This window comes from Seriola aureovittata, chromosome 14 (assembly GCF_021018895.1).
Source record: "Seriola aureovittata isolate HTS-2021-v1 ecotype China chromosome 14, ASM2101889v1, whole genome shotgun sequence".
Taxonomy (NCBI): Eukaryota; Metazoa; Chordata; class Actinopteri; order Carangiformes; family Carangidae; genus Seriola; species Seriola aureovittata.
In genome coordinates, this window is record NC_079377.1 from 7289245 (window position 1) to 7305411 (window position 16167).

Below are 16167 nucleotides of genomic sequence, written 5' to 3' on the forward strand. Positions count from 1 at the left end.
GAGACGCGAGGGTCAGACAGGGCTAATTAGTCTGCAGCGGCCCCTCAAATTTCTGCCCTGAGATATTAATGAGGTGATCCATAGGAAAGCAGCTGCTCACCACTCCCCACCCGCCCCCACCACACTCCCCTTTCCACCCCAACAACACACTGCAGCCTCCATTCCCCTTGCCCCCCTGCCGCTCTGCGACTCTACCTAGGAAGGGCAGTGCTGTGCCAGGGAAGGAGCCCATACAATTTCCCCCCCAAGAGCATGACAGCTCCGGATCGATGGCCCCGGAGCAGGAGGCGGATGAGGAAAGGGGTGGGGTGTGCAGCTGTGTGTGTGTGTCGCCATGCCAGAAGAGGGTGACAACAGCCTGGCTTTGTGTCCTACATCAACAGACAAATAATGTTTCCACAGGAGTGAGCACAATGGTTTGAGGAATGGTTGTCTTGTCTCCACACTTTATCTATTTCTGCCTTCCTGTAGGGTGTCTGAGCCTCGCTGTCACGAGTAACTACTGAGGTAAAGCTTATTAGAGTCTTCACTGCTAGATCTACTCAGAGGCTTCCGTCACACGCAGGATGTTTTCCTGACATTTCTTCCACGTACACACAGTCCATATAGTAAATGTCACACCAACTAAATTATGTGTCTTTCGCATATCTATGAAAAAGCCTTGCTGGAAACATCCTAAATATCACAGGGAAATTTTCAGATACAGGGAAAGACAAAAATATGCCTCCCTTGTTACAATTCATTCAACATACCGCCTCAAATTCAAACAGGACAACCCTCTGAGTCAGAGAATACACAGACTGATAGTCAGTTTAATCTAGAAAAATTGACACTTATTAGCTCTTGCCGACATCAAAACTTCGATACATCAGTGAGTACAACTCAAAAGACAAAGCTCTGATAATGACATCTCACACCACAAATCAATGTCAAAAGAGGAGGATTTTTTTTTATCTATGAGCATGTGTGGAAAACTGCCACAACTGAGTCATATTTAAGGCTTTTGGAGTCTACCTAACTAAGATGAACACAAATCAAATATGGAAACACCTTACAGCTTAATTCATAATTAAAAAAAAAAAAGGTTAAGGTTTTATCCACAGGATCCACATGCCGAATGTCATCTGCACAAAGACCTGCTATGAGCTATCCAGCAGCATCAAAGTGACACTACCTTGGACAATGTTACCTCTCTAAACAATCTCCTTGTCATGGCACTGCTTCAGTCTGGGTGCTCTCACTTTTCAAACTAAAGTGCTTCTTGGACAGTACACTATACAGAAAACGTTTGCCCAGAGTTGAGCCTCTCAGGCAGCACTTCCTCCCAGGCTGTGAATCGCCTCCACCAGCCAACAGCTTGGGAGTAACAGCTGCTGGAGAGGTTTAATTCAGGGCGACAGGGTCCCTGACATGACTGTACAGTTGTGGCCAAAAAGGCCCAATAGGCAAAATGGGCAGCTTGTGTAACAAACAGTGAAACAACTGAGGAGATGAAAAATAATTATCACATTATCCATTTTAAATGAACAAATCCTATGATTGCAATTCATTATCCTTATTAATTATATAGTTGGTGTCAACTGGGATGTGCTGTTACAGAAAATAAAAAATATTTTTAAAATCTCATGATTGTTGAATATTTTATAACAGCAGGAACCTTTTACTATAGGATGAAATGCATTAACTTGCATACCTTATATCCATTATCTCTGACACCAGTGTCTGTTGATTGTCAGCACACTAGAAAATGAATTTTTCACTTAAACAAATGTCCTTGAATGAGGTGCGGAGGGTTAATATTCCCCATGTGGAGTTGTCCCCTAAAGGCAGGGGCATCATTTAGCTCTTGCAGGCTGAGCTCTTGAGAGATGCATTTAGCAGAGTGAAATCTCTGTCTTGTTATGGCTCTGACAGCTTATTCTGCGCACATCCACCGTGGCTACAGAGGGACCAGAGACGGAGTTGAAGGCCAGTAGGCCAGTGTGAATGAGAGCACCTCTGCAATTGAAGGTGAGTTGTTGTGAGAGGTCACTGTATGAATACTGAATGAGCCACATAGGTCCACAAGCACTGAATCACAGTCTTTCACGACTATGATGATGGAAATGGATATGCAAAGAAACCTCTTTTTTTTTTTTTTTAAGTATATATATATATATATTTTTTTTTTTTTTTTCTGCCTTTATTTGATAGTACAGTAGAGAGACAGGAAATGGGGAGGCAGAGAGAGAGGGGGAATGACATGCAGCAAAGGCCGTCTGATGCGGGACTCAAACCAGGGCCGACTGCAGTGAGGACTGTAGCCTCTACATATGGGGCGCCTGCAGTTAAATTGAGAAACTTCAATTTAACTGGAGAAAAAAATAATAATCTTATAATTCTAAGCTGTTAAATAATATTCTAAAAGCAATACAGATGGTGGTGGCCATCTTGAGCGCTCATGCAGACTGCATAAACATGAATACTTCCATGAGTCATGACAAAATGTCTGGTCAGAATACAGTGGTGGATAAGCCTGCTACTGTGAACAATATATGGTTCTTTTGATCATCTGCTGAGCTCCAATCTGTGGGTAAACAACTGCCAGTGCCATCCAATAATGACACATTTTACAGATGTCATGCACTGCCTTCCCAGAAGCACCTCCATTACAGCAGGTTGTCAAAAATGTGACCCCTTCTCTCTTTCATCTTCACACCTCTTAATGAACAGTCACACTCCATGAACCTTTTCTTCTTGATTGACTTTTACCTTTTCTCAGCCTCTGTACAGTATTGTGATGGGGGTGGGGGGGTCGGAGGGTTTGAGCACTGAAGTCACATCCATGATGACAGAGTTAACCCTTGGTTGGCTCTGATTTCCTAGTAAACAGTGCTGTGTCTGTGGTTCATGAGTAATTGAACACTATTGATTCTAAGGTCTGGGGGTGGCGATAATGAGGTCACATATCAGGCGACAGCAAACACAAGCTGTGAAGACAGCTTACTTTTTGATGACAGACACACACATAATTCGCTCTCTCATTTTTGGGGACATTACACAGACTTGCATTCATTTCCTACACTCTTACCTTAACCCTAACCACTACTTACCACTTACTAATCCTATCCTCAACCTAACCCTGACCTTAATCACTGACCCAAAAATCAGCTTTTTTAAAATTGGACAAGCCATCCCCAATTAACTGGTCTATAGTCTGAAATTTGTCTCCAAAGATAGCTTATGACAGAAACACACACACACACACACATACACACACACACAGAGAAGAAGAAATTTTACTTATACACTCCATGATAGCATCACTATCCACTGTCTTTTGCTGCACTTGCTTTTGCTCTCCTTATCTGCCCTGCTGTCAATACAGACAACCCTCTGCTTCACTGGGGGCACGAGGCAGTATTGACATTCAGCTCAAACCCACAGCTCTGAGTGGAGTCCAGGGTGTTGCACATGAATTATGCATGCCTTGACGCCAGGGTGCTGAGCAACACCAGTGCCATCATAATTGAAACAATTGAAAAGACAATACCAGATGGGTCAATAATTAGACAGCAGGAGGGGGAAACTTGATCCGGACGCGCCCCTGCTTGCCCTGCCAACCTAACCACCACACACATGGAGGGGACCTTTACAGACACGTCCTGGTTCCCTACAGTGCACAGTCATGTGCTGCAAAGCACGATGAATTGCGGGTGTGTGTATCTGTGTGCACAATTATTTGGAATGGAGATGGCAAACTTTCATGGGGAGATCACGTCTCAGACAGTGCTGCAGTAGCAGTGGTTTGTTCCCAATTAAAAATTTAGCATCTTATGCTTTGGACTTTTAAAAGCTCAGAGAAGTGCTGGATAAGTAAACTTTGTAGATCAGTAACAACTGCCAGAAACAATCCATGTGTATTGTTTGTCAAAAGCTTGTCATCTTGGATTAGCTTTCTGATGTTATTCATTGCTGTCTCTTGGTCTGTGGAAAACAGAGGCAGGTGACTGATCCTTCCCTCCAGCCCTGCACTTTCATAAATCCATACTGAGGGCTCCCAACAGATCCATTACACTCACTGGTCTCCTGGCCAGAGCAACGAACAAGGTGATCACCATAAAACTACTTGCCACAGGGCCATTTCTCACCTTGCAATGCCTTTAAAACAACCTGGGAAACAGAGGCAACATGATGACAAGAACACCAGGAAAACATATGTTTTTATGACTTTTGCTGGCCTTGAGCAAACATGTCCTGGTTTATAGTCAGTTTAAAGTCATTGCAAAATAAATCCTTGATATATGTGATTATATATAGAAACAATTACAAGTTTAATTGCTCTAGGCAAAGAATCAACTTCAAAAATTGATTATTTTTCTCAATTTTCCCTTGAATATTGTTAAATGTGATTAAACAACCTACATAACACTCTATCTCTCAATATTGCCCGATATGAAATCTAATCTATTTTAACCACTTAATAAGAAAGAATGATACTACACATTTACAATACACAGTCATCAGTAAAACTTCATCATGTTTCCCATGCTATGTTTTGTTGTTAAGGTGCAGCGCTAAATGATCATAGAGAAAAATTACTTAATTACTCTGAAAACCAAATTACTTCAAGACATACAGCTGTACAGATGTAAACCAGTTTTATTTCAGTGTGGTGTGAACAATAATAGGGTGAGGATTATTAAAGAAATTATTTAAAGGTTAGAAATTCGGACCATAAATTCTACACACTGGTATATAGATTTTAATTTCGTTGGAACATATTGATTGGAAGTGGACAGAAATCTGGGAACACCCCCAACACCATAATGTTATCAAAAAGAAGTTTTATTTGCCTTTTTATAGAGTCTCATTTCCGTATTTCTTAAAAGTGGTGCCCCTGTAAGCACACACATGCTCCTGTGTGTTGGTCCCATTCCCCATTAGGGTTTATAGAGAGCCATTTGCACTTTTATGGGAAGGTTAATGGATTTTAAGGACCGCAGTGCTGATCTAAATCTACAGCATTAAACCGAAGAATGGCAACCTGGGATATACACAGGTCACATGAATATATTTAAGAATAAAGTAACACATAGTTTACTAACTGGCTACCAGTGTCTATACCCTTGTATCTTGCGCAGAGGCAATCTCAGATGGGAAGAGGAAAAAAAAAAAGGAGACAAAACCTGTCAACGTTTACAATCTTAAAAGCCTAATGAGCAGAAGTAACCATAGCAATTTAGTGAAAAGAACATCAAAGACTAGGGAGCAACTATTTAGGCAGGCTGTATTCATGCATAATTAGCTGTGAAAATGGCACTACAGGAGTTTGTTACTCCCTGTTCTTAATTAGTTTTTATCCTTAGTCTTAGATGAAAGGTAAACAAAGCCATCAGATTGAAACTTTGCTTTTCTTCCTGAGACAACAACACTGTCAATGGTGGAGACATGCTAGTGTTACCCATAAACTGAGCACAATTATCCCTGCAGAATGAGTGGCAGTGTTTGGTACTGGTCTCATTCAGCAAGGCTGAAGCCCTGCTCAACACCACAATGCTGTTGTTCTAGCAAGACACTCAATTGTCAAAATAGAGCATTTAATTAAATATGATTAAAGACAGCAAGATACTGAGACACCTAAAAAGAGAAAAATTAATCCTTTTTCAGGGTGTCTGGCCTCAGTCTTCATCCACCAATATAAACTGTGAATAAACTGTGCAACCACATTGGTCTGAATGTTTATTTCTGGAGCAACGTCACATTATAATTCCTGACTCAGCAGCCATTTGTGAAAGACATCACTATTGATCGATTTAACATCAAATTGCTGAGCAACTCCTATGAGGCTATGAACAAAATGTCGAATAAAACTGAAATATCTCTTTAAGGTCAAAGTGCAAACTATTTTCTTTTGTCTTACTTGACATAATAAACACAGTCTAGAATACACTGACTAGATTGATTTTAGATAGTAAGTATTTCACATCCATTTCAAATGACACATTATTAAAGTTAGATTAGAAGCCCTGCCTCAACCATTGTAGAATTTGGAACTGTTAAGTTGAAAATCAGGTGAAAATTAGCCCTTTGCACCTGTGTTGAGGTAAGATTACGCAGATATTTGCAAAACTGTTCCATCCATCTACAACCATGGTCTAACGAGAATGTGTCCTGTTACTGTGTCATCAAACAACACAATTTAATATTAAATCAAAAGTAAAAAAAAAAAAGAAAAAAAAAAAAAGGACAGATTTGGCAGCCACATCACTTCAGCAGTGATGGTTCTCTCTCTAAATGTGCCACCACTGGGTGATGAGCCCTTTATAACGACAGCCTTCATTAGGCCAGGCTTCGTCGTGGACAGATGGGAGCTGTGTGTGATGGGAAAGCAGGAATGCATTAGAGCTGATGCCACATTCTACTTCAAACCTGACCTTCCAGTGGTCCCACTTCATCTGCCACCCACAAGCCCCCTCCTGATGCATCACTGTCATTCTAAAGCTCAGGCACACCTTGCTGCCTTCCTGTCTCAACCAAACAACCAACCCGCCACACAGGCTGTAGCTGCTCCTGCACCCCATTATTCCAAAGGCCTCTCACCTCTTATTTTTTGCCATTTTTTGGGTAAGACCACCACACTTTCTTTCTGCTGGTGTTTACACAATCACTCACAATGCCACCCCCCCTTCTAGTTTCCTGGTGATGAATGACCGTTGGCCGTCTCACTGACAGCTAGGCAGCTGATGCCACATAATTACAGTATCACCGTTTAGGCAAAATTACCAAATTACTCCAGTCCTCAAGAGGCCTGGAAGACTGACAGGCCAGCCAACAAAAGAAACACAAATATCTGAAAAGAGAGGAACATAGAGGACTACTTGGGCCTTCACAGACAAGTAGTGAAATTAGGTTTGTTCTGTTCCTTAAGAGTGCACCCATTACAGCCAGTGAGAAGCCAGAGAGGGAGTTGATTAGTCTGGAGAAGCAGAGGCTGTTTTACTCTCATAAATAATGTTAAAAAACATCTGGCCTCTTCTTGATATCCGATCTTCCTTTTCATACTCAATTTATTCAATCATTAATTCATCTTGGAGAGTATAATCACAAACAGCTTAAAATTTCATCCCAAAAGCAAGGTCTGACCATTATCTATTATGCATCCAAGTTTCATTATTTTCATTTGAGAAATGTTGCTCACCTTTCTTCTAATTAATTCTTTGTTTGATTTGATCTGCAATTTTAATGATAAAGATGAAAGATTATCATTAAATTGCAACAGAAAGTACAACTTTTATATTTAAAACTAATACTACTTAATACTATAATAACTGATAGACAGACTGCGGGACTGAGGTACCAGACAAAAACACTAAAACAATCAAAACTGTCTGAGAAAGTCTGAGGTAGACACCGTCTGGTAAATGGGGTGAGCATGAAGTGATGAAGTGACATTTATGATGTGAGTGCTAACAGTGAGCAGTAGAGAAGATGTTGATTTAGCACTGTGTGTGTGGTTGAAACTGTGATGGCCACCAGGGTTGAGTTAAGCCCCACTAATTTATCTACTACAACAAAGGATTTCTTTCACTCTAGCCTTGAATCCAAAATGAGGGAAAAAAACACCTTGTAACAGTCACACTATGCTTGTTTGATCCATTATGTTGAGATAAAGTACAGTCTGTTCAGCTGTCTGCCATTTTAGCCATTTCATTTGTGAAAAGCAAGGATAACAATGTTAACAATGCACTGCTGGTGAACAAAAATCTCATAAAATGTATTTTTCTTCACATTTTAGTTTTGAAGGATTACAGTCCTGTGTACTAAGAAAATCAAATGAACTCCTGGGATTACAGGACCCTTTTAAACCCTATTCAAAGTATAAAATATATGGTGGGCAATCTAAAAAAAAAAAAAAAAAAGGTGTTAATAGTGATGAAACTTACAAGAATAAAACAGCAGAAAAAATTCAGACTTTTAATTGTTTCTGTTGCTAATGCTGCAGGACGCATTCAAATATATTAACACAATGAAATCCAAACTTGTTGCAAAATAGTGAAACATCTTTGTTAAAGCAGTTCCTCTGCAGGACTAAATCCTTCCTTGTAGACAACAAATTTTACCCAAATTAACAAATTATGGGTTGTCCGATGGCCCCGCTGTATGTGATGGGGCGGAGACTGCTTTGATAAACAAGCTCTGCAGAATGATAATGTTCTCGGGGTAATTTAATCAGAATGAGCTATATGTCACTTACTAATAGTGGGTACTTTGCTGTGATTTATCTGTGTTTGCTGAGTGGAGAGAGACGGAACAGACGGCCTGGTCTCCCAGATTAAATAGGGCATGGGAAAGATTCTTCATGCTATCAGGGAGAAAGAATTTATCACAGGCTGATGATTAGTATTATTAGCACAGGTGCAGTTACAGTAAACACCAGAGACTCCCATTTTGTACTGAAAGGGAGCAGCACATAAAGAAGGAGGTGAGCTGAACTACGGTGCATCTCCCAAAGGTGTTTTGTCTAACTATGGTCCCATCAGTTCCACTGGAGCGTGCAACCAAAAGTACTGAAAATCTGATGCTGAAACAAACACTTGAAGGTGCTATCACAAAGTTTGCTGCACTAACAACTCTGGATCTCTGCCATATTTATAAAAGCTATTCAGCTCTGTCACCAGGCTGATTAGCCACTATCATCTATTGTGGCAGTAATTCATAGGAGAACCAGGAATAGGGATACCAAAAATAAAAAGTACCTATCTTTTTTACTTTTGTACTTTTTTATTATCATTTAGGTCAAGAGTTATTAGGTTGAAGAATGACGATGTTATGATGACTCAAGAATCATATCCTAAGAAATGTCAAACAGCCTGCTGCTCAATAAAATTATGAAAATGAACCCGATAAATCTGATATCATAAGGTCTTGTGATACTCATTCAATAATAGATCACTTACTTTGAGAGTATTTGCATGAATTTGATTGATTACACTGATAACCTTAATTTTAGCTTGATAGGTTTAGTAAGCAGGCAACTGTTTCAGCAAAGAAATCTGAAGAAAACAGTATACCATCTATTACAATGACTCCCTTAAAATACACAAGACATATGCACTTAGTTTATATGTTGTAGTCTCTCTCAAGGAGATAAATATGCAATATATACCTATTTCTGCTTAATTAGAGCTTAAACCTATAACATCCATTAACCTCTGAATATATTATATGTCTTGTGCACATTGTTAAGCAGAGATATCTGATGTTATTAAATGGTAAACACCCCTAATTGTAACAATGGGAGTTATAGACAATGTAAGGATTCACTAGATCCAGGAGGCCTGCAAGCTTGTGTGGCTGCATATCCAGCCATATACTAGGTTTTGACCTAGTATAGTACAGGTTGTACATACCATCCTTACAGAAACTTCACCCATTCATTTTAAAAGAGCAATGGCCAATGGGGAAATTCCAACTCAGTCATGTGGCATTCGGCTGACCAATGGCGGAACTATGATCATTCAACTCTATCAGTCAGTCATGGACATACAGGTGGCCCCACTGTTGCAGTCCAACCAAAAATAAATAAATGACTAAGGTGTGTGTTGTTCTACTGAGTGCACATTGGAGAAGTGCAGGGAAGTGCCTGGTCATTGTAGAGACAGAGAGCCAGTAGAGTGTGCTCAAAACGGTTAACATCCAGTTTTAGATTAGAGAGTAATCAAAGAGTCTGCTAGTGGTTCGATGCTGCATGGATGAGGTTGTGTCTCCACACTATCAAAGTGTGCTGGGTGGAGGCAATACTCCAAAGGCTGAAATCTATAACCTTACACCCGATAAGTCGATGTGGAAAGCAGTTCCATATGAATCCCAATGAGCGCAATTTCTCTGAAGGGACCAGTTAGTAAAACAGCAGACTATAATATTTTCTCTGCTCAATGAGATTAGAAAACATTTATGAGATAAAAATGAGCCCACTATTCATGCAGTACATATGAAAGAAATTGATTCATACATGTGAAGGTATAGCTGATTCTTTCTTATAACTGCAAGGTTGGAGCTCAAGAACAAAAATTCCAATGTAATTAATAAAGCTTAAAATGGAAAGAAGACACTGTTATGACAGCAACATGATAAAACAAAAATGTTAGCCCTTCTTTCTTGTATCCAAATATGATTCATTATTTAAAGCATAAACTTAGAACTCAAGCGATAATGTGTAGGAGGGAGAGAAGCAACACAAACAATAAACAGTACAAACGTTTTGAACTGTCAATCTAAAGTAGCCCTAGGGAGCAAAACAAAACTGGGTAGAAGATTTCAGATGAAACTGTGGAGTGAAAACAACTGACGTCTATCTAAAAGTTCCTCTGGGATATTAACTTTCTCAAGCAGACCTCTATTTTGAACTCTAAATACCTTCTAGGTCTACTGTGACAGCTAGGGCTGAAATGTGCAAATGCAGATTAACCTGCAAGGTCTTTGCTAAACGTTATTAGTGTGGACCTGTGGACCAGCATAATAACGATTAGATTCAGACGACTCCATTGTAGGGTTCAGTCACTGCAGATCATCCTCACATGTGTCACACATTCGAATTACAACAACACTTTGTCACACACAGCAAATAAAGTGTTTTACTATGTACAGTAAACAAGATCAAGAATACAAATTAAGATTATTATTGTTCAGTGACTGATACTGTATGTTATCATTGGGAAAGAGACAAGCTTTTCTTATTCAGCCTCTGCCTAAAGGCTTAAACCACCTTTGTTTGCAGAGGATTTAAGCTGTATTATTCTAAATAAGTGTTGAGGTATTTATTGGTGCTTTGTAATTAAAAAGTACAATGAAAACAAATATAGTGTGTATGACAGGAGCCATGTTTAGTATCATCCAATAACTTCCAGAGGCTCAAATCTATGTTGATATTCAGGATGATTATGTGGAAAATAAAAAATCCAAAGGGTTCTTTAGATTCTACTTTACTTTCCTTCCAGGAAAATGCTGGATGCCGTGATACACACTATCAACATGCTCACTTTCCCCCTTTGTTAAATGGCCTTTAATGCCTGGCCTGAAAACACATAATGGAAATAATGCCCCAAATATAAACGTCATGCAAAATGTTTTTGCGCTTTTAAAGTATCGAGCCAGCAAAGGTACCATATTGGACAGTTCTCGCAGACAGTCATTCACACAGCTTATTCATTGCATCTTATAAGGTGAGAGCTATAAAGATGCTATTTGAACTATTGGATATCTTTTCGCAAGATGCAGCACTACCTAAGTGCTTTATAAAACTTATCAAACCTGGTCTATAGCAAATGTTCACAGGTGAGACGATGTATCTACAAGCACAAGAATATAGAGCCACAGTAAAATGAAAACTATTATAAAGATTTAAGCAGTTTAAATGGCAAAAAACAACTGCAGGTGGTAAAGAGACAAGCGTATGTGCTGTAGACAGCCACAACATTGGAGGAAAGACTATTCTTTGACAGAAAAACATACTTTAATACCTGGCTAAGGCAGTCTGTTAGACTGAATCATACTGAGTTTTTATTCAAACTGGAAAATCATTGTAGGTAAAGTCAAAGAACATCAATTAAAACTAATGTTTAAATACAATTAATAAATAATGTAACAACAAAAATCAATTAAAGCAGGTACAAACAGAAATTTAAAGGTTAGAGATTAAGAATTTAAAATGACCAAGAGGTACCAAAGAATTAATTTTGAAAGTGTTTTGTAGTGAGTTCCAGGTGGATGGTGCAAAGAAGCCAAAAGCAGTTCTTTCAAGCTCAGTATGAACTCGGGGGACATGGAGGGTAAGGCAGTCACTCGTCCTGGCGTAATGTGATGTAATGTGGTTGGTACAACACCTATTGCATTTCAGCCTTTCAAATGATCTTATTTTGAAAGCTGAACTGGACAGAACCTCAGTCAGTACCTTTCTTTGCTATCTGGTGTGATTTCCACTCTTGCGTTGTGCACTTTTGTGATTTGGTAGGAAAATCCCATCTTAATGTATCCTTTGGTCACTTTTTTAGAAACAGTTCATGTTAAAAACTTGGAGTGGTGATAATGAAACAATCATGGGCAATGTTGCAACACATCCTGCAGTAGTCAAGTCATAAATATATGACTTAGCTTGTTACACTTGACATTGTATTTTCATTTGATCATTAATCTATGAACAGATGAGTAACTTGTCTAACATGAGGGCAAATAGACAATTTCCTTGTCAGATTGATAGAACAGACAGTTTTCTTTTTTTTTTTTTTTGAGTCTTTCCACTATGGTAGGTGGGTAATTACTGTCATTGATTAATAATCCTGGGCCAGCCCCATAATAATCAGTCCCACATGTGCTTGGCCCTCTTAAAGGAAAAGCTCATTTGCCACTGGGATTCACAGCCTAAACTGCTTAGTGGGATGTAATGGAGAGCAATTTTCTTGTCTTGAGAGAAAAAAAAGGCTGAGATGGGGTGGGTCATTTTCCATTGCCTCAGCACATCAAATCTCCTAACAAGGACAACTCTGATTTCAGATCAACTGCTCTTTTCCCTGTGGGCAGTAAGTAGTTTTCCAGGACGCAAGGAAGCGTTTTATTGCTTACCAGTTATTTTGAGTATTAGGTTTAAATTGCAATTTCTCTGTTTCTTACAAAAATAACAAAACCTACCAGCACAATCCTTTGTTGAGTGACATATAATACGCTGTGGGTGATATTTTCAAATAACACTTAAGACTCCAAAAACCCTGGATGATCAAGAGAAATGGCTGAGTTCGTAACGTGATGGATGGCTTATTTTCACGCATTGTTGGCAAAGTCATAAGATGACTGCTGGAGGTACAGTACAGTATGAAGCCCAACCCATATCCCTAAAATTTAATTAAAAGCAAAATGATTTACAGCTTGTTCTGCATTATTCTGGGTTTAGACTTACTTATTTCCAATTATAAGCAATGGAATGGATTCCAGAAAGTGGGGTCCCCAAAGAAGAGTGCTGTCCTCTGAGAGATTTATGTGTTTATAGAAAATTGTGAGAAGCGGCCTAATGTTCAGGCTAAACTGGAAAGTGAATGCCCACATTGGAAATATTGGGCTTTGCCAAGATGTAAACAGTAAATGGTCCATCTGGCTGTGTTCTTCTCACTCCTGGAAGAGTAGATGAGCCACCATCTGCAAATATGCGTCAGAAGAAGCAATTTTGCATGCAATGACAATGAGCACACAGTGGCCTGCAGACACGTATACATCGCATGTATACATAAAAAAAATCCTCTTTTTTGTTGGAAGTGTAAAAATGTATCCTAGTAAGTAACATTATCCATTTTTATAACATTTCTTGCACAAGACCAAGTTGGTCCAGCTGTTATTTGTCTCATCAACAGACCAATCAAGACACTTCACGGTTTGGTAGTACCGTTTAACAATTTAAAAGTCTTTGCGTTTGACATCTGACAGCCCACAGAAATCAATCTGTGTGAAAGCAGTAATAACATCACCAAATGTTTTATTTTCCAAACACCCACTATGACCATAATAATATTTGAGCTGTCTAACTCTTTTGACAGACAAAACAATGAGATGTGAAAACCAACTCCACAAGCAACTGTGGATATAGCTCCCAATTTAGACAGTGATTTTTTCAAAGCATATTCAATTCCTGTTTATGATTAGAAAAGCTGCTTCATAGCTTTTTAATTGCTTGTTATGAATACAACATTACTTTGCATAGTTTCAATACTCACCTCTGTCAGTTTTCATGGTAATCCATCTACTCTGAATATCAAAATTAATTTTATGTCAATTTTAATCATTTAATGCATTTAGCTTTAGCCACAGCAAAGGGCCCTTAGCATAACATTAACTTTCAATGAATCGAATGTAAACTGCCATTTCACTACAAGCTTTTAACCTTTCTCGTTACACCTACATGTAACATCCCTGAATTTAGGGAAATTCAGAATGTGAAAATTGCCTGTTGTCTCGTTTGTTTACTTTGTTCAGTGGTAAGGGGGTGGACAAAGACTATTATTTGAGATTTCATAAACCAAGTAGATTGTTGTTTGCAGTCACGGCAGCTTTATAATGTGTGTAGGTGGAACAAAAAAGTCAGAGACGGAAATTAATGGAAAAAGAATAAAATCCAAACAGTGGATAGAGTTTGGGAACAAGTGAGATCTCTCGTCAGAGCCGAGCACTAACAGAGAAAAGTCAAGCGGCTGTCAGTTTCCAAGAGCAGACGAGAGAGACAATACTGATGATGACAGTGATCAGAGTTGGATGATAAGAAGATGATACTGGCTGGGAGCAAAGATAGCTCTAATATGAAATAACATCACGTTCACAAAAAAGAACTGACTGTTCCCAGTGAAGAACTACACAATCTATAACAAGTTATCGGCACAGAGAAGGTGTTTTGCCCAGAGATAATTACAATAACAGTACCCAGTGGCAGTGTGATTGCTCCCAGGTGACATTGCAGGTTATTAAATTGTCATGGTGCACCCTGTTTTGGCGCAGCAGACACTTGAACTGGCTGCCCACAAGACTGACTCACAGTTTATCTGCTCCATTTGTTTGACATCTTTACGACATACCGTATTAACACAACCTAATTTCATCTGGGCCTCAATGTCTTCTCTTGGCTGTCTCCTGGAAATCCTTCAGGGTTAGGTTAGGACTGCTGGGACGTTTGTCTCGACCGAATTACACCAAGTGACATTTCTTCCATCCCATCATGTTTTCCATTTCAAGTTTGCATGGGAAGGAGCTTGTGTCAAACTTTAAAAGTGACACATGTATTACTGACAATAACCAAAAGTAATTAGCTCAGGAAATTTGTATTACAAAAATTGTTAAATTCTGAGAGGAGGTGACACACATACGCACACACACCACTAACTTTCTGAGACTTGATGACAAAACATTACATCCATGACAGACAGAAAACAAAGACAACAGTGAAGTCCCTCTTCTGATCATTTATAGCGTGACAGTAAGAGTTATGTGATCTGTTTACGGAATAAATCAGGGATGAAAAATCAATCAAATTAGGCAACTAATAGCTCTCTTAATGTCTTTGTTTGTGTGCAGATGACACTCCCATCCAGCCATACAGCAAGCACCAAACATATTAATTATCCTCCCAATAACAACTCCCCATTTATTACAAATGAGTTTTTCAGAACTAATAAATTATGATTAAAATGTTTTTATTTTGGACATTAAAAGCACCCAACTCTGTTGGATTGGCGCCAATGACCTCAGTCATCACGTGCAGGTGTCAAAGTATGTGTGGGCATGTGTGTGTAGACTTGTGAGTTTCATTTGCAATTTGATCATGTTCATCCGAACTTCATAGAAAGTATTTCCTCAATTCATAATATGGTGCATGTGCACACATGAATTGTAATCCTCTTTAAAAACTAAATATATTTTCCAATACCAATTTTCTGCATCAATGCAATGCTAGTGCAGTCCACCGGCTGGTTCAGGAGCATAGATTTTTGAATAGATGAGGCTATTCCATAAAAAATAATACAGATTAATGCTGGATTATACAGTGTTTCACTGCTCACTAACAGGTCAGGTGATGTCCCTCTATGACAGCAGTTTTGATTAGAGAACATTCCTGCAAGGGCCTGGTGCACATATCACAGAACAAACAAAAAACATATTAATTACTGATACTCACATCTTGCAGGGAGATCATAGCCGCAGGTGATCTTGGCTTTGCCGGTGTCACAGCCATTTAGAGAGTGGCACTCATCATACAGACAGGACCCTGCCGCTTTGTGTATGCAGCCATCGACTGAAACACAAACAGATGTACAGAGAGAGGTAAGGGCTATGTGAGGAGCACCATACAAAAGCAGGCACATGACATATCTCTTACCAGCTGGGCTAATTAGCGGTTTGTGTGCTTTATCATGTCAAAACAGACAACCATTGACAGGAGCAGGACCAAGAACAAGCTGAAAATTATTTTCATGATCTGGTTCTGGTTATTGAATCTCTACATTCTCAAATTATCTCCCCAGCTCTGTATCTTCTCTCTGTAGGGAGATTGGGACTGCCATAGTGTGCTGCGCCTGTTGCTGGTAAATATTGACAAGCTTAGGAATGAAATTAGCTGGGCTAGGATCTAATGCCGCCTCCACACACAATGAAAAT

The 16167-nt window shown here is 39.2% G+C and overlaps 1 protein-coding gene across 2 annotated transcripts in view; it reads right to left on the reverse strand.

The window, feature by feature from the left end:
- The window catches only part of macrod2 (mono-ADP ribosylhydrolase 2), a 396264-nt gene that overhangs the window by 220772 nt on the left and 159325 nt on the right, over positions 1-16167 (reverse strand). For both annotated transcript variants that reach the window (XM_056395624.1, XM_056395623.1), the window contains exon 5: positions 15689-15805. In XM_056395624.1, the coding sequence (XP_056251599.1) occupies positions 15689-15805 (117 nt within the window). The remainder of the gene's footprint in view (positions 1-15688; positions 15806-16167) is intronic.